A 20,844-nucleotide genomic window follows, 5' to 3' on the forward strand; every position below is an offset into this window, starting at 1 on the left:
AGGGGTGAAACATATCACGATACATATCACGAAACTGAACTCACGATACAATATTGTTGCGATACTCCAAGACATATGATAAAAGATTAAACATTTTACTGTTGATTAAAATGCTAGATTTGGTATTACATTGTAGTGTAAATGAATAGGCTTGGACTTAGTGCAGGAAACCCAATGCACAGGACAATAGAGACGCCAGAATAACATATTCATGATTCTGAAGATGAAAACACAGAATTATTTTAGATGAATATGCTTGATCTCTGTCACTGACTAGATATATTTAAAATAATGTCGGCCACTTTTTACTGGTAACATCAGACATTTGGACCCACAAATATTCCCCCCATTTCAATATTATACATTATATTCAACATTATTTATAGTAGTTTAATGTAGACTAAAACTTGTTACACCCCTAATATTTCAATTATAATTTACGCAGTGAAGTGTTTGATAACTTTATATTATTATTCTACATTAGTTTGGAGATTAACTGTGAAATTACTATACAAACTTTTAATATTAGGTGCGATTAATCGCTCTTAATTACAGAAGAATTGGTTAATTTTTTTAATCGATTGACGGCACTAATATCCAGATTCTGTGCAGGACAGATTATATGGCAACAAGTGTCACATGACGTATCAATACTAATCCCACAAAGAAAAACCTGTGGTCTGACATCCTGTGCGTCTGACTTACGAGAGAGCATGACAAATGCAGCCACTGTTCCGCCACAGCCAGTGAATTCTGGGTAACTGTCCATTAGCTTGGTGAACATCTCCTTCACCACGCTGGGTACCTGATCCTTAATGGGGTTCTTTCTTTCTGCGTTAAACCAACCGAAATGAAATTATTAGTCAGGTTCACAAATATTTCCGATTTTGACATGATTAGACGCTCTGATGTCAATGGTTACTATGGCTAAAACATCTGAGCATTGATCATAGCTTTATTAACTGGGCTATTAAATACATGCAGACTGACTTTAAGAATGTATTTACCAATCACAGCTCTTCCAGAATGGATCTCTTGGATTGGGGAGTCCTTCTCTCTCACTGGCAGAGGAGGCGGCCCCTCTAAACAAAACACACAAACAAAAGAAAACGTGAGTAGTGCTTGTCCATGCAATGCTTGCGAACACAAAGATTTGCATTTACTAAAAAAGTGCAGGTTTTATTTGTGATTTTTTGTTTGCTCACTGGTTCAAGTCTGATTAAGGCAAGGTTAAATGGTGTGAGACATATGCACTCAAGACTTATGCACTCAGGTTTATTATTAGGGTTATTAGTTTGTTTAAATCCCCAAACCTAACTATGAACCACAAGTAAAATATAAAAAAAGTCAAATAATAAAATGCGTCCTAGCTTTATGCAATCGAGATATAAAATTATTAAAATGATGCAATAGATAAGATTAAATTCCAGCACCACCCTGATGTGTGAATGTCACCTTTTTTTTTTTTTGCATTAAAAAAACAAATGTTACACCCCCACCTCAAACAGGAAAGAGCTTCACCACGGTTTCAGTGAATGACTATGGGGTTGTTTCGATGGGAGGGAACACAGCGAGGATGTTCTCTTTCATCTGGGGAAACTTTCACATTGAATTTCGAAGTTTGCATATTTACATTAAAAATGGAAGAGCTGACTAAGTGCTTGCATCGACTCTATGGAAAGTGTAAAACAGAAGGTCACACGATTTCTGCCTAAAAAGGCTTGCAAAGCAGGCCATTAATGAAAACAAACAGTGAAAAATCTAGGGTTAAACCATATTGTTAAAGTCAGGTGTTTTTACCTTTTATGCATTTTATTTTATAAATAAATAAATAAATATTATTTGTTGTTTCTCATTTTTAGATGAACTATTCCTTTAAATATCTGATGAGTGGCAAATGATAATGATTAAAATAGTTATTTTAGATTTTTTTCATGTTTTTGAAAGCTGTCTATTAGGCTCACTAAGGCTCACTAAAACTCAGTACTAGTTGTTATTGTAATATATTTACAATTTTTGTAATTTATTCCTGTGATCAAAGCTGAATTTTCAGCATTATTACTCCAGTCTTCAGCATCACGTGAGTCGATATAATCATTCTTATGAACTTTTAAACTTATTTAAGTCATTAAATGCAAATCTTGCACTGACACATATTCAGTGTCAGTTTAGGTCTCAATTAACTTTATCGTCACAAGAAATATGGAGTGATGTTTGATATCAAAATTAGGGCTGTGAAAAGATTAATCGCGATTAATCGCATCCAAAATAAAGTTTGTGTTTACATAATATATGTGTGTGTATGTGTATAATTATTTTGTATATATAAATACATACACATGCATGTATATATTTAAGAAATATTTGCATCTATATACTGTATATATTTATATATAATTTATATTATATATTATAAATGTAAATATTTTATATATAAATAACACATTTTTCTTAAATATATACATGCATGCGTGTGTATTTATATATACAAAATAACTATACACAGTACACACACATATATTATGTAAACACAAACTTTTATTTTGGATGCGATTAATCGCGATTAATATTTTCACAGCCCTAATCAAAATGCATCTCAATCAATAATTCTTGATTCTCATTTAATAATTTACATCGATTCTCAATGAATAATTTGCATTTCCATTTATGCATTTGGCAGACGCTTTTAATAAGCATACTCAATATTTAATAAGCATAGTTGCCAGTATAACTCATCATTAGATTATTACCGGAAACATCTGAAGGTATCCCATCATTCTCTAGACTTGCTATGAGCTCTTCAAGGGCCAGTTCAGACGCTTTGGCCCTGGCTTCTTTCTTTGTGATGCCCATTCCAGTCTTATACTGGATTCCATCAATCACAGCACAGAACGCAAAGAAAAAGCCCGTAACTCCTGCTGCTCAGAAAACAAAGAAAACAAATGTTGAATGCATCCATGAACTGCACTTAGTAAAATCTAGAGATACAAGGAAATCTGCTGGTTACCAGTCGTAACGGTTTCTTTCAGATCCAGTTGAAACTGCAAAGTTTGAGAGAGCTGGTACAACGCCGACACCGGGTGTGTATCTCCTCGCTTGTATCTGTCGATCAATTCAAGGGGAAGGATTTTCTGTTTGGAATCTGCAAAGGAGACAAAAGTGACAGCGGACAAAATTGATATAACGTGATTCAATCCGTAAGTGACTGAAGCTGATAATAACACAGTCCTTAAAACAGGGTTCCCACATCTTGGTTAACTTCAAATTCAAGGACCTTTCAAGGACTTTCCAGGTCCAATACCCTCAAATCCAAGGACTTAATGTGTGGACACATTTCAAGTGAGTTTCAGCCTATTTTTGCAATGTTTCATGGTGTGTCTGTGAAACATTGAGGTACCATTGTAGTAGTTTTGTGCGTGCGTGAACATCATGGCAACATACGACACAAAGTACCTCACACGGGAAACACTTAAAGGGATACTTCACCGATTAGCATTTAGCTTTGTATCAGTAGAAACCCAGTAGTATTTTGGAATGACCGTGCTTCCCTCCCTCATGTCCCCCTGAGACGAGAGATTTCTGTATTGTGTGTCTGGAAAAAAACCTCAGATGACGCAAAAATCTTTATTTAACTCATCAGAGGCTTTTCTGTCCAGAGGCGAGAGACTCCAGCCAGTAGGAGGAGCTCGTCCCGCATGTCTTCAACCCGCCCATAGGGGGATCTCACGATAAAACGCCGTCTTTTCAGTTTTCGAGTCGACTAGTAGCCTAGTTGTATCATTTCTCCCGATACTGCCCTCTGTAACCGGTAGGCGTGGTTTGGGAGTGTCCTCGTAGGGCAGCGAAGCAAGTGCATTCTGGGAGTTGTTGTCTTTCATCCACATGAGCCAAAATTACATTTTCTATCTTTTCTCAGTCTAGAAGGCACCAACTTCTAAAATAATTTCACATTTCTACTACATAAATGACTCAATTTAAATACACATTCATCTTTCCAGCGGAGAAATATCCCTTTAATGTAACGCGTAAATGCGCGTAACTAACAAAAATCAAGCAAGCTAGTACGCATAGGCCACGAAGTGTTGGCGAAATAACACATTAGCGGACCGGAGGGAATAATATGGAATTTTCTCCAGAAAACTTCTTGCATAAGAACTTCCTGGACCTTGACTTTTTTTTTTTTTTCAGATTCACAAACTTTCAAGGACCTGTGGGAACCCTGTTAAAAACTCTACTATTCCAGATGACAATAGCGATTTGTGATTTTCCCTAGTGTGAGTAAATCCTCCTCTACTTCTGACAGTGAAATCAAAACATACCCTGTTGACCCTGGTCTAACTGTGCCTGGCCTGGTTTCTCCCAAGGTTTTTTTTCTCCATTTCTGTCACCTGACGGAGTTTGGGTTCCTCGCCACTGTCGCCTTTGGCTTGCTTAGTTGGAGACATTTAATATTCAGTATTATTATTGATTTGACTGCACTGATACTATCAGATGAGAACAAAATCTGAACTGAACTGAGCTGAATAACGACACTATTGACTTCTGCAGAGCTGCTTCGTAGCTCATTCGACTTCGTTTCATAATTGATGAATTTTGCTAATTGGCAAATTATGCAACATTGACACTATTATTGAACTGAGTCAACATTGAACAGACTCGGCTGAATGACACTAAAGATGCTTTACAGCAGAATTTAAATGTGTTTTAATATTTTGTGAAATTGATATTCTTACTGTACTGTATTTTCCTGTTTATTACATTGAAGCTGCTTTGAAACAATCTGTATTGTATAAAGCGCTATATAAATAAAGATGACTTGATTTGACTATTTGTGCACAACTATACCAAGAATTTTTTTTTAATCTTTGTAATCTTGTCTCTGAAATGATTTTCATTATCACTTGAGGAGCTACGTGCACACTCTGAGCCTTAGGGCTCAATTCCCTTTTATTCCTCAGATCTGAGTTTTTGTATAGCTGTTCATGTTGTAGTTTTAAATGTGGCCAATTTTAGATTCCAGTGTAAACAGATCAGTGAGAACTTAGTAGTATATCACATTACGGAAGTAAAATAGGATGCAAATGCCATTTCATGTTGACTTTAAAACACAAGTCAATGGAAATGAATATGCCTAAAAAAAAGCAATGGTCAGTCTGTCAGAAATACAAAAGAATGAAAGAATTAACTGATTTTGGTGGAGGTGCTCAATGGTTGTCCAGGCAGATATTTGTTATTGTTGTTGTTATTGTTGATGTCATTGAAAGGTGAAGGAGATGAGATGTTTGTCCATTGGCTGTGGGTCAGGCTGGACCCTCTGGAGGATGCACCCCTCATCATCATCTTCATATAACAGCTTTAGGGACAGAAATACAAAAAAGAGAGATCATAAAGTTAAATATTAGAAAGAAATGACAAATAACTACTGTACATGCAACTCCCATCAGAAATTATGTTATTGATATTTAATCAAGCAGGTCCTCATGGTTTTATAGATGGTTTTAATAAATTATAATGATGATGATACATCGGTTTGCCCCTTATGAAAATTAACCATGGTTTTACTACACATAAAACAAAAAACATATTGTAGTTAAACCATGGTAACCACAAATTAACCATGGTTTTGCTACACTAAACATAGTTTAATTATTTGTAGTAAAACTGTGGTTTTACAGATGGTTATCAATCCGCCAGAAAACCATGGTTACTTTACTTTTACTATAATAAATCCATGGTTTTAATAAATTGATCATGATGATGATTAATCGGTTAACGTTAACATGAAGGAAGAGCGCTGACCCTTCACACAAATTATTTGACGACGTTTAAATTCATGTAAGTTATTAGTTTGCAAACTCGCATAAAACACATTCAAACTAAACCCATATAAACAAAGTAGCAACAAAACCAATATAAACAAAGTAGCAACATCTGACAGGTTAGAGTGAAATAAAACGGACTGGAGTTTTTTTTAACGCCGATTGAGACGCTAGTCACGATGCTAGCGCGCTAATTTAGCTGAACTAAACAATAAATACAAACTTATATTGATCGTGATTTATCATAACTTATCGATGAAGCAGCAAATGTTATAGTTTTATCTTCAAACAAACACAAAGACAGATTAATTCGCATACATACACGCCCACACGTTTTCCCTGAGGGATTCGCTCACGACACAAGTGAATCTGATCCACAATCACAGACAGATTCATTGGTAAACAGATAAGTTAGATTGTACTAGAATTGTGGAACGCCATTTCCGCCACATATAAGCACAAATCATGCTCTGTTAAGCCATAATTATGACATAAAAAGTCAAAATTATGACTTTAAAAGTATAAATAATAATGAGATAAAAGTCGAAATATATAAAGCCTAAATTTCATAATTATGAGACATAAAGTCTAAATTATGACTGTAAATGTCATAATTATGAGATACAAAGTCAAAATTATTACTTTAAAATTCATAAATATGAGAAATTATGACATAAAGGCCTGGTTTCGAAGACAGGGCTTAGATTAGGCTAAACCAGGATTAGGTTTTAGTTAAATTATGAAATTTAAGTAGCTTTTATAAACAGTCTTAGAAAAAAAAAAACATTACTGGTGTGAATCTTTTTAAGTCAATTTCGATTCTAGTATGTCATAATTTAGACTTTTTAAGACATAATTTAGACTTTTTCAGTCAATTTCAACTTGTAGGCTATCTCATAATGACTTAATGACATAATGAGTACGTTTCGGCATTTTATTTCATAATTATTACTTTTTATTTCATAATTTTAACTTTTTATTTCATAATAATATAGTTTTATATTATAAAACTGTCATAGTTTTGTCTTTTTATGTTATCATAATTAGGACTTTTCAAGTCAAAATTTTGACTAATCACATCATTTTGACTTAGTAATAATTAAGATTTAAAGGGCATGTTTTTTTTTTTTTTTTTTCCTTTTATGTGGCGGAAATGGCTTCCAAAGGATACATGCTTTTATCTACATCTGGAGGAGATATCTTACGCGCACACACACACACACACACACACACACACACACACACACAAACACACACACACACACATATGTATATATTCTTGTAAAAGCTTAACCACAAAATCATTTTTCCCCCTTTTTTCCATTAATGGCAGCCCAGTACAATGACCTGTGAGTAAAAGTGAAAGTGATGGACTATTAAGGTCACCAGGAAGTAACATTCAAACCGGTTGTGCATTTAGGGACAACAAAGGGGTTTTTAAACAGTTACTCATGAAAACAGAGTTTTCCAAAGGTGTGTATGACTCAACACTCTGTGTGTGTGTGTGCAACAAGAAAGCGCTATTGGCCTTTTTTTCATGCTCTAAAAATAGAAGACCTTTATTAACCACAAAAACGCAATGTTGACATCAGAAGATGAAGGGACAAGTGTTGCATGAGCCACATGCTTAGATTTGCAATCTTTTCAAAGATGATATCAGAACAATATGTTGCCAAAAACAAACACAAAATTTCAACCTGTCCAAAATCCATCATGTTATTTATTTATTTATGTATTTATTCGTCTGTTTGTTTGTTTGGACAATTTATTCAGATTCATCCAGTCAATGATGGCTCAAATATAATATTATTTTAATTTGTATTTCTTCACAACATAATTCCTATTAATCCATTTGTGTCATACTTTTGATTACTTAACCTGGGCATGATCTCTTCAGTTCAGTTCATTTCCATGCAATTTTTTTTTTTTTTTTTTCATTATTGTGGTACAAAGCTTTAATTCATAAATCTATCAAGTGAAATGATATCTGATCTAATAAATAAAACCTTTATTATTTTTTCCAAAAATAAAATACTGTTACTATCAGAAATGGAATGATCAAAACAATAAATGCAAAACTCTTCACGCTGTTTGCTAGCCTCAGAAAGGCCTCAGTTTAGCTCATTGTGTTTAATGCATGTATGATAGGCGATAAATCCTTGGATAATTATATGTTTATCAGCAAAGTGGAAACATCTGTGGTGTTTTTGACGGTGGAGTCCTATGGTGAGCAAAAGAGCAAGACATCCTACCTCAAAGCCCACACACTAATATTGATGCCTGGAAATACCTCTATAACGTGACGCAACTGATATCATTCCCCTCACCCCGGTTTCCATGCAGGCACATTCCAGATTCCATCCTGATTCTGCTCTCATTGTTTTTTATCCTTAATAATTTAGTTGATTTGCAAATGCATTCACGCCCAAAGGGTGTTTTGCACGACCAGGCCGAGAGCGCAGGTAATGGTGTGCAATGACATTCATGCAAAGTGCAGTGTAGGTGTTGATTTGACAGGCTGTGGTTCATTGCTTACTCAGTGGTACAGTAAACACAAACACCTCTGTTGGATGGCTTGCAGACATTATCTTTAATCAAAATTATTTATATACATTACGTAGGAGTGCTTCTTCCACTTTGTCGTCAGTCATTGGCGATCTATATGATAAGTCAGGCATTTCAGCTTTAATGCGCGACAGCACAACCAGCGGAAGTCAAGATGTTTGCCAGTTATGATTAACATATCAAAGTTGAAACATTTTCTTTTTCTTTCTTTTTCTTTTTGATATGTCACTGTGCGTACTAACTCCAGAAGACAGAAGAACTTAGTCAAGATGTTGGAAAAGGGCCCAGACTGATGATTTACTGACGAGTTAACACATCTGAACATCCGCTCTCATTGAGATACCATCAGTGAGACAGAAAAAAAGGAAAAATACTGATATCTAACCTATGATATATTCCAAGATAATCTGTTTTAGACCTGGATTTGGTGATGGGTTTAAATGGGTATGACGTAACCCAGGTATTGGGCATATGAGCAGAGAATTAATAAAACTGAGAATTTATTTCAACTAGTGCTGTCAAATCAATTAATCGCGATTAATCACATCTAACATAAAGGTTTGTGCTTATATAATAGATGTGTGTACATATATAAATGTATATGTATGTATATATATATATGTATATATATATATATACTGTATATATATATATATATATATATATATATGTACACTCACCAAAAGGATTATTAGGAACACCTGTTCAATTTCTCATTAATGCAATTATCTAATCAACCAATCACATGGCAGTTGCTTCAATGCATTTAGGGGTGTGGTCCTGGTCAAGACAATCTCCTGAACTCCAAACTGAATGTCAGAATGGGAAAGAAAGGTGATTTAAGCAATTTTGAGCGTGGCATGGTTGTTGGTGCCAGACGGGCCGGTCTGAGTATTTCACAATCTGCTCAGTTACTGGGATTTTCACCCACAACCATTTCTAGGGTTTACAAAGAATGGTGTGAAAAGTGAAAAACATCCAGCATGCGGCAGTCCTGTGGGCGAAAATGCCTTGTTGATGCTAGAGGTCAGAGGAGAATGGGCCGACTGATTCAAGCTGATAGAAGAGCAACTTTGACTGAAATAACCACTCGTTACAACCGAGGTATGCAGCAAAGCATTTGTGAAGCCACAACACGCACAACCTTGAGGCAGATGGGCTACAACAGCAGAAGACCCCACCGGGTACCACTCATCTCCACTACAAATAGGAAAAAGAGGCTACAATTTGCACGAGCTCACCAAAATTGGACAGTTGAAGACTGGAAAAATGTTGCCTGGTCTGATGAGTCTCGATTTCTGTTGAGACATTCAGATGGTAGAGTCAGAATTTGGCGTAAACAGAATGAGAACATGGATCCATCATGCCTTGTTACCACTGTGCAGGCTGGTGGTGGTGGTGTAATGGTGTGGGGGATGTTTTCTTGGCACACTTTAGGCCCCTTAGTGCCAATTGGGCATCGTTTAAATGCCACGGCGTACCTGAGCATTGTTTCTGACCATGTCCATCCCTTTATGACCACCATGTACCCATCCTCTGATGGCTACTTCCAGCAGGATAATGCACCATGTCACAAAGCTCGAATCAATTCAAATTGGTTTCTTGAACATGACAATGAGTTCACTGTACTAAAATGGCCCCCACAGTCACCAGATCTCAACCCAATAGAGCATCTTTGGGATGTGGTGGAACGGGAGCTTCGTGCCCTGGATGTGCATCCCACAAATCTCCATCAACTGCAAGATGCTATCCTATCAATATGGGCCAACATTTCTAAAGAATGCTTTCAGCACCTTGTTGAATCAATGCCACGTAGAATTAAGGCAGTTCTGAAGGCGAAAAGGGGGTCAAACACAGTATTAGTATGGTGTTCCTAATAATCCTTTAGGCGAGTGTATATATATATATATATATATATATATATATGAAGAGTTCAGATGCAAAAGCCTCTAAGTGCCATCTGAAATTTTCATTTTTATAAAGCTTCTATATTTAAGTTCAGTAATTTCACTTAAATGACAATTAATAGGTAATTTGCATTGCCATTTAAGTGAAATTATTGAACTTAAATATACAAGCTTGATAAAAATGGTCATTTTAGAAGAAAATTTCAGATGGCACTTAGAGGCTTTTGCATCTGAACTCTTCATATATATATATATATATATAATATTTATATATAATAAAATATATACGCACACATATATTATTTAAACATAAACTTTTATGTTAGATGCGATTAATTGATTTGACAGCACTAATTTAAACTAATTGTCTTAATTGAATTACTGGACATTTATGACAACACACTGTGAGTGTTTTACTGGTATATGGTTAAAAATATGCCCTCATTAAAGTAAAACATGGCCCAGAAAAAACAATTCCAGTCGGGCAAATATTGTCCCTCAATAAAACAGCCAAAAATTGTCTACAAGTCTAGACAAAGTGCCAGTCGGTTTGACTTTGTTGTGCCCCCTTCTGGTGCAGATTGATAAAACAGAAGCTACTCCAACAATTAAATAAACACATAGGAGCATTTTAGACAGAATTGCAATGCAATGGTTTCATGCAATGAATGCGATAATGGAAACACTGTCCCCTATCAGTTCTAGGAGCACCAAAATAAATCAATCAATTGTCAATAAAACAGTTAATTGAGTATACTGGAATGACAGAAGTCAAAAGGTGGCCTTCTAGAAAAGGCACACGTGGAAACAAGTGCAGAGTTGCAGAAATGTAGAATGAACTGACAACGAACAAGGAGTCTGAAATATTTGATGATCAGATGATGACCTACATAACCTGACCACAAAAAACACAGTGTGAGAATCTGAGAAGTCATTGAACAATTCACACCGACTGATCTCTTGTGGACTGTTGCAAGAGCATTATATTTCTCTGCGTACTAAATATCATATTATACCAGAGAAAGAGATTGTCACACTGAAGACTGCAAGTGGAAAATGACATGCATTAATGCTTTTTAGAAAGGCTGAGGTGAAAACACTTGAAGGGTAGTTTAATGTTTATTGGAGTTTTCATTTTATTTCATTGCTTTGGCATTTATTTTGATGGTTTTGGTTTCGTTTTAGCAACCTTTCAGTGACCTGCTGCCCTCGACCTCTAATGTGGGCCAAGGTCCCAATGAAATCATCCTATTCCTCGTCTGCTTTATTTAAAATATGGAAGTCTTTCTTTCCGGACCAGCATCAGTTCCTTTCCAAACAATATGAGGATGCTATGATTCATGTCCCAATGAAACATAAAAGTCCTTCCACTATTGTTAATTTCTGCAGCATGTGTCAAGGTTCTGTTTATGCACAAAAGTTATAAAAAGTTATTTTTCAAAACCTCAGATCGGGTTCCGTTCACAGAGATGAGAATAGAAGTTGTTTATGTTAATGTCTTTTTTGTGTGTAATGTATCAGGAAGTACGCAAACATAAACACTCGTCAGGTTGAAAAATGTGATAATGAGATGTTTTGAAGAATTGAAAAGGATACTGCCTGTTTGAGGGAGGACACAAATACGTTTAGCCTAAGTACCAATTAGTGTAGTGTAGTCCTTAATAATTTAATAGTGTGATTATTATTTTGTAATAATGTTACATTTATCAATTCCACAGTATTCTGAAGTGCTACACATAAAACTGACTTTTGTAACAGCAATAATATGCAACTGATTAATTACCATTCCACATTGTTGAAATCTTACATAAAAATATCTTCAGAAATATTTCTTATAACTTATACAAGGATGATCATGTAAAACAAACTCATAAAAATCTAAAACAAATTAAGAAGGTTTCCAAAATATTGTGAAAGTGCCATGTTTTGGGGACATTCCTTTCTAATCTAAATTTACGATTTAGATTGGGGACTTTTATTATGTCTTTGGGTTGTTGTTGGAGGACTTTTATTCTTCCCGGGTGTCTGGTTCCGCTCATATGGCAGAAGATGGCGAGCGGATCGGGGCCCGTTTCGGCTCTCTGGACCGAAGTCAACCGCTGTGGACAGAACGGAGACTTTACTAGAGCCCTTAAAGCTGTCAACAAAAGTAAAATAAAAACATATCATTCATATTTCTATACAGCTTTTTCTCACTCTAGTTAAAAACACTGTTTAGCTCAATTTCTCCCGTAGCATGTGTCTAACCTGCAGTGCAGTAGAATCGCTAATGTCTGCTTTTTACACAAATTTCATATTTTATTAAGGCAAATGTGATGTTTTTTTTAATAATACAACTCATGAGAGGCTCTTATAGGGTGGCTTTATAGTCTTGAAGACTTTCTGGAGGTTTGAGGGGTCTGTGTTTAGTGATTACGTGTCATAAAGGGCTGGATTAAAATGTAAACATGCAGTCAAATATCTTAATTTTATGTTTGTTTAAAGATCTAAACTTATTAGATATATATATATATTAGTATTTTTTGTATTTGGGTTTACTGATTCTTACATTCTCTTTTTATATATATTTATTTATTTTGTGTATATATGTATATATATGTGTGTGTGTATGTATGTGTTTATTAATTTTTACTTTTTGCAGTTCTTCATGAAAACAAGGATGATGTTACTGCACTACACTGCAAAATCGTCTGTCTGATCCAGAATGGAGGTTTTAAAGAAGCCTTGAATGTCATGAACACACACACGAGATCACTGCCCAGGTGAGATGGTCATCCACACTACTGCAGATCAATTTGTAGTATTTTAAACTAAAATTACGTATTTGATAAATTGATTGCATTAAAATTCTTTGCTTTTTCCTTACCATTTTGTTTCTTTTAATCAAAAAAAGTAGTGGTTGGCAGATTAGCCCTAAAACATGCACAGAAGGCCCCTTCGAAACAGTATTTTCTACAGGTCAGGTGACTTTGGCAGTTGATGTGGTAATCTTACTAATTACATCACATATTAATCAGGGATGATTGTATACAAATTGAGAGGTAGTTCTTGATTAAGGCCAGAACATTCACACGAGACCTTCTAAAGTCAGCCTGGATCTGTTTGATAGAAAGATATATTTCATTGGTCCTTGAAGGGAAATTTCCTGAGTGCATTTTTAAGTATGCATGATATACAGTATACACGAATGCAATATAGTGGTCAACCGATATATAACCAAGGCAGATTTATGGTGTTTTTTAAATGGTGCCAACCACCGATAAGTTCTTCACTGACTTCCAAGCCAGTTAAATCACCATTTAATATTAATGCACTGCTGTCATTGAAACGCACATGCATTGATCATTCGCTCTGTTTTCATTGAAGCACACAGGTGTCACTCGGTGATTGCTTAAAATCGCCCCCTATACCCCCTAAATAGGGCACTTTTTGAGGGAACAGCCATCTGTAGTTGTGTCTGAAACCATAGTGGACGTTATCAACTGCACTCATTCAATCGCAATAGACCGCAATAACGAGTGTATAACTGATGTACACCCAACGGCAAAGGAATACTCATAATGCACTGTGAGAGTTGCATGCTGAATAAATTCCATTTAGTAGCACAGAAACTTATCAACGCTGCCCCACTACTTTTATTATTAAAATAGCTTTGCTGCTGAATCACTACATTATATTTCTCAGCAACGAGTGGGAAACGTAGCTGGTTTTGAAGTAATTAAACTCACAATTCAACATAATTCACACATGCATCTCTCTCTCTCTCGAACAAATTCATATAAATGCTATAATTCATTCATTCAAATAAATGCAATCTTACACTGCTTTATCTCTGTGTCTGATTCAAAGCGGGCAGAATGCTAGATCTAACAAGTCGTAACTGATGAAAATAAGCTCCATTTTTTTACCCTTCCGACCAAATATTGCGCTGCAAAATCAATAACAGCTTTAACTTATCAATGCTGGCGAATGACCATGGCATAAGCGGGATAATCCATGGCTATCTGTGCATTAAACCATTTGAATGCCTCCAGGCGTGCATTAAAATCAGTTATACTACAGAGCCGTTGAGTGCTTGAATCTGATTCGGTTGAAGAACGTTCTAAGGTGTGCATTATTTTCAGGGAAACGCACAGCTAAAGTAGTTCCAGGCGGGTCTTGACCGCATTACAGTTCCATATCACTTCGCGTAGTCAACTGTAATAACGGAAAATAGGATACAATTCATAACAAGAAAAAACATTTAGCCCCATGCGCTTGATCTGCAGTTTTCAATGTCTAGCTTCACAATCAATGGAAACATGCAGTTTAATTTTAATAAATAAAGTATATTCCTATCTATAATCAATAAAAAATTAAACTGAATATAGGCTAAATAAATGGATAGTCCTGCAGCACGGATTTTTATTGCAGATAATATAACAAATAAATAATTATTGATAGGCCTTACTTGTTAAAAGGCTTTTTTTTTTCATTTATTTGGCTAGTCTGTCATCTGTCAATAATAGAAAAAAAAAAAAACGAATTAATTAAAACGAATTGAATTAATAAATAAATAATAATATTGACGCACATGCTTTTCTGTCTCATTATTGCAACATCTCTCTTTAATAACTGCATAAAGCCGAGCCGAGGACACACTTTAAGGCCGGTTATGAATGTAATTTGATGACTGATCATGCCCAAACGCGTGTTCAGCGGGTTCAGTCTGTGTTCAAAGTCTGTGTTTAAAATCTGCTGCGATGAAAACAGTCAGAGAATGTGTCAGCTAGTCATGTGTCCCAGCATTAGTCTGCTATCAGCGGCTCAAACCTCCGTTACTAACTCTAAAATGACGTTTTGGAATTAGCAACGGAGGCATTGGAATTAGCAACGGAGGCATTGGATTAGATGCGTAAGAAATTAGTCCTACATACAAGAGCGTTTTAATGACAAAAACTTTACAAACGTCTTGAAATACATAATCTGAACAATGTTTCGAGGTGTGGTAACTGTAGTATAAGTACTCCGCTTCGCGTCGTGACCGCATTACCACCTCGGGTGTGCATTATTTTTCTAATAATTCAACGGCCTGTCGTCAATTATTCCTTACTTAATACACAGCTTGCCGTGGATTTTCCCTTACATATATATTGGTCAATCAATTTTTTTGATAACTTAGAGATATCTTAGAGAAGCTGTTCTTCCTCCTGAAGAGTATCATTTAAACCTGTGATTTTCAAATAAAACCCAAAGACCTTGATTGGCTGGTTCATATATCGTTCAGAGTACAATATATATATAAAATATCATAAACGCCAAGAGTCTAAATTGACAGCAGACTTTGGTAGAGGTTTCATGTCGCCTCTGTTCTCAGTGTAATAAAAGCTTGTGTGATTTGTCTCTGTAGTGACTTGATCGGGTTTGAGAAGGCCTACTGCGAATACCGTCTGAACCGGGTTGAGAACGCTTTGAAAACTCTCCAGGGAATCCCAGAGCAAACGGACAAACTCAAAGAGCTCTACGGCCAAGTGGTGAGAATCGTGTGGTTTACGTGTGTTGCCCAATTTCAGCGTTGACATGATTTTAGAAGAATTTTGAGTTTTAGGATTTGCTGTCAAAGGCCGCATTTACACTGCATGGTCCAAGTGACCCAATTCCGATTTTTTTTCCTCCCATGTGGCACAGATCGTATATGACCCATGAATGTGTAAGCAGGAAAAAAGCGCATGGATTCTGATATTCTTCAGGCCTCATTCATATGTGGAAATAAACTGGATGTGAATGGGATACGTGCATTTGTGCCTGCCTTATAAGCGGACAAAGCGGATATTCTCCTGCCAATGCGAGTCGTACGTCATTGAAAAAAGTTAATTTTTTAAACATATCACGATACAGATACATCTATAACACATTAAACATCTCTAGTTGTCTAGCAGAGTATTAATTGCGTTCGTTTATGTTAAATAAGAGGCGATCTGGCGCTGAAATGTAGCCGCGTTTCCATTACCCTTCAAATTGCGAATTGAAAATACGCCCAATGGAAACATGTACATTTTTCAAAAAAGCTCCCCATTTTTACGCTCACATGAGGGGTTTTTTCAGGCAATTCGAAAAAGAAATATTTCGCAAAACTGCAATGGAAGCAGTTTTTGTGCATTTACAGGTCACCTGACGTAGATGACGCGGTGTGTTTGGACAGAATAAGAGACAGAGTTCTTTATTAAATTCATAAAAGACAGAAGAATTACAGGAAAACTGGATTCTAAACCTCAAAGAAATGCCACAATCAAGACCTCGAAGCAGAAATGAGGGAGAAACAGCCAGAAACACCTCATATGTGCCACTCACAAGTATAATAAGGGTCTTTCCTTACCATTAATGATTGGATAACACACATACGTCTCCTTCCATTAATAATAATGGCTAGTGCAGTGGCTGAGATATAGTATATAAACCTACCAACGTCCGTCGCCATGATTTTTGGAATGACTTATCGCAAGAGGAAAAAAAAGTTTTAGTCGCATAACATCGGTTAATGGAAACGCCGTCATTTCGCAATAGTTTTTTGTCGACATTTAGAAAAAATCGCAAAAGTTTTGCGCAAATCTGTAATGGAAACGCGCCTTGAAATCATCCTGAGTGCTCGTTGCCACTGTTATCAGTGCTCAGACGAGCGCTTCAATCCTGTTGTGGAGACTCTGTTCGTTCCAGTGAAATGCACACAAACACATCCCTGCTCTTGATATACAATCTCGGATGAACACATTTGGTTTTAATGAGGAAAAAAAAACCTATACGAGGGCAGATTCAAACACCGAACCTCTGACACGCGTATTAAAAGTTCTACCCCGAGACTGTTAGTACACGGATCTGTGTTACATAATCACTGTCTTGAAGAATTTGTACTATATAACGATTTTGATATAAGGATGAAACTATTGCATTAAAAATGTTCCTATGAGTTCCACTCATGTATTATTGAAATTGATTTCTTGATTTCATAATGTTATTTTTATGTTTTTCGCCAAGTGTAGTGTAAATGCAGATCTCAGAATAATGGTCACTTTTAAAAGATGTAAGCAGGTCGTCAAAAAAATCGGATATAGTCAAAAAAATTGGAATTGGGCATCAAAACCTGCTGTGTAAATGTGGCCAGAATGCCTGAGTTGATTTATGTGTGTGTGTAGCTGTACAGACTGGAGCGGTACGACGAGTGTGAGGCCGTCTATAAAGACCTGATCAGAAACTCTCAGGACGAGTATGAAGAGGAGAGGAAGACGAATCTGTCAGCTGTGGTGGCGGCACAGAGCACCTGGGAGAACACACTGCCGGTGAGAAACACATTCATGCCAAGCAAATATAATCTGGCATCTAACCGATGATATATCTCACTATGATTTGGTGATGGGTTTAATATGGGTATCATGTAACCCAGGTATTGGGCATATGAGCAGAGAATTAATAAACTGAGAATTTATTTCAACTAGTGCCGTCAAATCGATTAATCGCGATTAATCACATCTAACATAAAAGTTTATGATATATGTGTGTGTACATACAGTATGTGTGTATATATATATATATATATATATATATAGATATATAGATAGATAGATAGATAGATAGATAGTAGGGCTGTCAAACGATTAATCGCGATTAATCGCATCCAAAATAAAAGTTTGTTTTTACATAATACATGTGTGTGTACGGTGTATAATTATTTTCTATATATAAATACACACACATGCATGTATATATTTAAGAAATATTTGCATGTATATACTGTGTATATATATTTATATTATATATAATTTATATTATATATAAATATTTTATATATAAATAACACATTTTTCTTAAATATATATGCGTGTGTGTGTTTATATATAGAAAATAATTATACTCCATACACACATATTATGTAAACACAAACTTTTATTTTGGATGTGATTAATCGCGATTAATCGTTTGACAGCCCTAATATATATATATATATATATATATGTATATGTATATATGTATGTGTATATATATATATATGTATGTATGTATGTATGTATGTATATGTGTGAATAAATTCATTCATTTTTTTATGAAAAATTCTGAATACAAAAATTCAGATGATTATGATCATCTGTGGAAATGTGTTAATTTTCTTTAAGTGGTCACATGATGCATCTGTGACGTGTTTTTCAGGAGGATCTGGGTTTACCGGAGAGCTCATACGAGCTGTGCTACAACGCTGCCTGTTGCCTGATTGGTCAAGGCCAGCTCAGCCAGGCCATGCAGAAACTGCAGAAGGCTGAAGGTCAGAGGTCATGCCTTAATTTTAGGGTTTTCTTTAAAGGGAGAGATTACATTTGACACACATCCTATCAGGGCCAATGAAAAACAATTCTAATAGTTATGGAAGCAATTACGCCACAACCATGTTCAAAACAGTCGGTAGTGAAAATAATTGCTTTTATCGGCTGATACCGATTATTGGCCGCTACATCAGTGCATCCCTATAGAAAACAGTTATTTTGAAGTGTAATAATATTTCACAATATTACTGTATTTTTAGTAGGGATCCCCCGAATCCAGTTTTTTTGGGTTCGGCCGAATACCGAATCCACTGGTTAAGATTCTGCCGAATCCGAAACCGAATACCAAATCCTACTCTCATCCTCAGTCCATGAACACAGTAAACACATTAATGAAGTGAACAACGTCCACAGCAGTGTATTTTTCATTTTATTTTATTTTAACTGTAAAAAAAAAAAAAAGAATAGGCAACATAGGATGACAAGTGGGAAAAACAATTTTGACAATTACCATAGACCTTATCTCAAGATCCAATCAATATCCAAAATACTAACCTTTTAGATTTATAATCCCATAAAGTAGGCTACCCCCAAGTACAAACCAAAACCTTTCAATGAAAGTGCAACAATGCAAAGATTTTTAAATCAGAGTATGTTTGGTGACTTAACTGAGATTAATGTTATTGAACATTAGGTGTAGGGCTACGTCTGGTTAACACACGTTTTTAGCCGTGACTGTCCTTCCTTTGCCGTACCTGAAGTTGCTGCATTTCGGCTGCTGTGTGTAGATTCCTTCTTTTGAATGAAAGTTCTGCCAAACAACACTCTTTCTGCTCACGAGATCCATTTTCACTTTCTCACAGCCGACTGCATTCGAGCGGTCCACCTAAAGATTTTTAATGTTTTTAAAAGAAGTCTCTTCTGCTCATCAAGGCTGCATTTATTTGATTAAAAATACAAACAAAAACAGTAATATTGTGAAATATTATTACAGTTTAAAATAGCTGTTTTCTATGTGAATATATTTTAAAATGTAATTTATTCCTGTGATCAAAGCTGAATTTCCAGCATCATTACTCCAGTCTACAGTGTCACATGATCCTTCAGAAATCACTCTAATATGATGATTTGATGCTCAAGAAACATTTATGATTATTATCAATGTTGAAAACAGTTTTTTGCATTTTTATTTCATGATGCTATGATGAATAGAAAGTTCAAAAGAACAGCATTTATCTGAAATCTAAAGCTTTTGTAACATTAAACACTGCCGTTCAAAAGTTTGGGGTCAGTAAGAATTTTTATTTTATTTTTGGGGGAAAGAAATAAAATAAATCAATACTTTTATTCATCAGGGATGAGTTAAACTGATCAAAAGTTACAGTAAAGACAGTAAAAATATTCTATTTTAAATAAATGCTGTTCTTTTGAACTTTCTATTCATCAAAGAATTTTAATTGTACACAACTGTTTTCAACATTGATAATAATCATAAATGTTTCTTGAGCATAAAATCATCATATTATTATGATTTCTGAAGGATCATGTGACACTGAAGACTGGAGTAATGATGCTGAACATTCAGCTTTGATCACAGGAATAAAATTACATTTTAAAATATATTAAAATAGAAAACAGTCACAATATTACTGTTTTTTTGTTTTGTTTTTTTATCAAATAAAAGCAGCCTTGGTGAGCAGAAGAGACTTCTTTTAAAAACATTAAAAAATCTTACTGACCCCAAACTTTTGAACGGTAGTGTACGCAAACACCTTCCTGTAATCAACGGCGGTGTGGCCGTGACGTTGACCAAGCCTGGGGTTCGGTTCGGTGGAAAAACAATTCTAAGGTTTGGCAGAAACCGAACCCCATCAAAAAGCCCAATATTCGGCCGAATCCGAAGCTGAATCCCGGATTCAGTGCATCCCTAATTTTTAGTCATATAAATGTGCATAGTCAGTGGAATTCGTCGTCTTGTTTGAGACCAGAGCCGTTTCTCAATGTCAAGGATACTTCCTTGGCAGGACTGGTCCTTCCAAGTCATTTCCTTCAGAGGCTAGGCGAGGATCCTCTTTAGCATTCGGAGAACACGTAAATGGAACAGGCTAGCAAGTGCACGCCATTGTGTCATTACGTCAGTGAAAAGGTCCGCTTTTGGCGCTGCAAAAATAGAAAGTGCTACTGGTTTGGTTGCTGTACAGCATTTTTGCTGATATATGTGGTAGCTTTATGTAGTGGTCGACCGATATGGGATTTTTAATGGCC

General features: G+C 35.7%; 2 protein-coding genes across 5 annotated transcripts in view; one reads left to right on the forward strand and one right to left on the reverse strand.

Annotated features, from left to right (window-relative positions):
* Positions 1-20,844, reverse strand: part of adad1 (adenosine deaminase domain containing 1 (testis-specific)) — a 105,396-nt gene that overhangs the window by 14,001 nt on the left and 70,551 nt on the right. Inside the window, exons 1-6 of one of the 4 annotated variants that reach the window (XM_079892097.1) lie at positions 6,138-6,216; positions 5,187-5,353; positions 3,008-3,142; positions 2,751-2,918; positions 1,008-1,082; positions 706-831 (exon numbers count right to left, since the gene is read on the reverse strand). In XM_079892097.1, coding sequence (XP_079748223.1) covers positions 706-831; positions 1,008-1,082; positions 2,751-2,918; positions 3,008-3,142; positions 5,187-5,346 — 664 coding nt within the window. In that variant the 5' untranslated portion in view covers positions 5,347-5,353; positions 6,138-6,216. The other 3 variants (XM_079892096.1, XM_079892094.1, XM_079892095.1) reach the window with 3 other exon arrangements.
* Positions 12,321-20,844, forward strand: part of srp72 (signal recognition particle 72) — a 28,207-nt gene continuing 19,683 nt past the window's right edge. The window contains exons 1-5 of the mRNA XM_079892093.1: positions 12,321-12,440; positions 12,933-13,053; positions 15,681-15,804; positions 17,461-17,604; positions 18,470-18,581. Of these exons, the coding sequence (XP_079748219.1) occupies positions 12,341-12,440; positions 12,933-13,053; positions 15,681-15,804; positions 17,461-17,604; positions 18,470-18,581 (601 nt within the window). The 5' untranslated portion in view covers positions 12,321-12,340. The remainder of the gene's footprint in view (positions 12,441-12,932; positions 13,054-15,680; positions 15,805-17,460; positions 17,605-18,469; positions 18,582-20,844) is intronic.

The sequence above is a fragment of the Squalius cephalus genome, assembly GCF_949319135.1.
Source record: "Squalius cephalus genome assembly, chromosome: 14".
NCBI lineage: Eukaryota > Metazoa > Chordata > Actinopteri > Cypriniformes > Leuciscidae > Squalius > Squalius cephalus.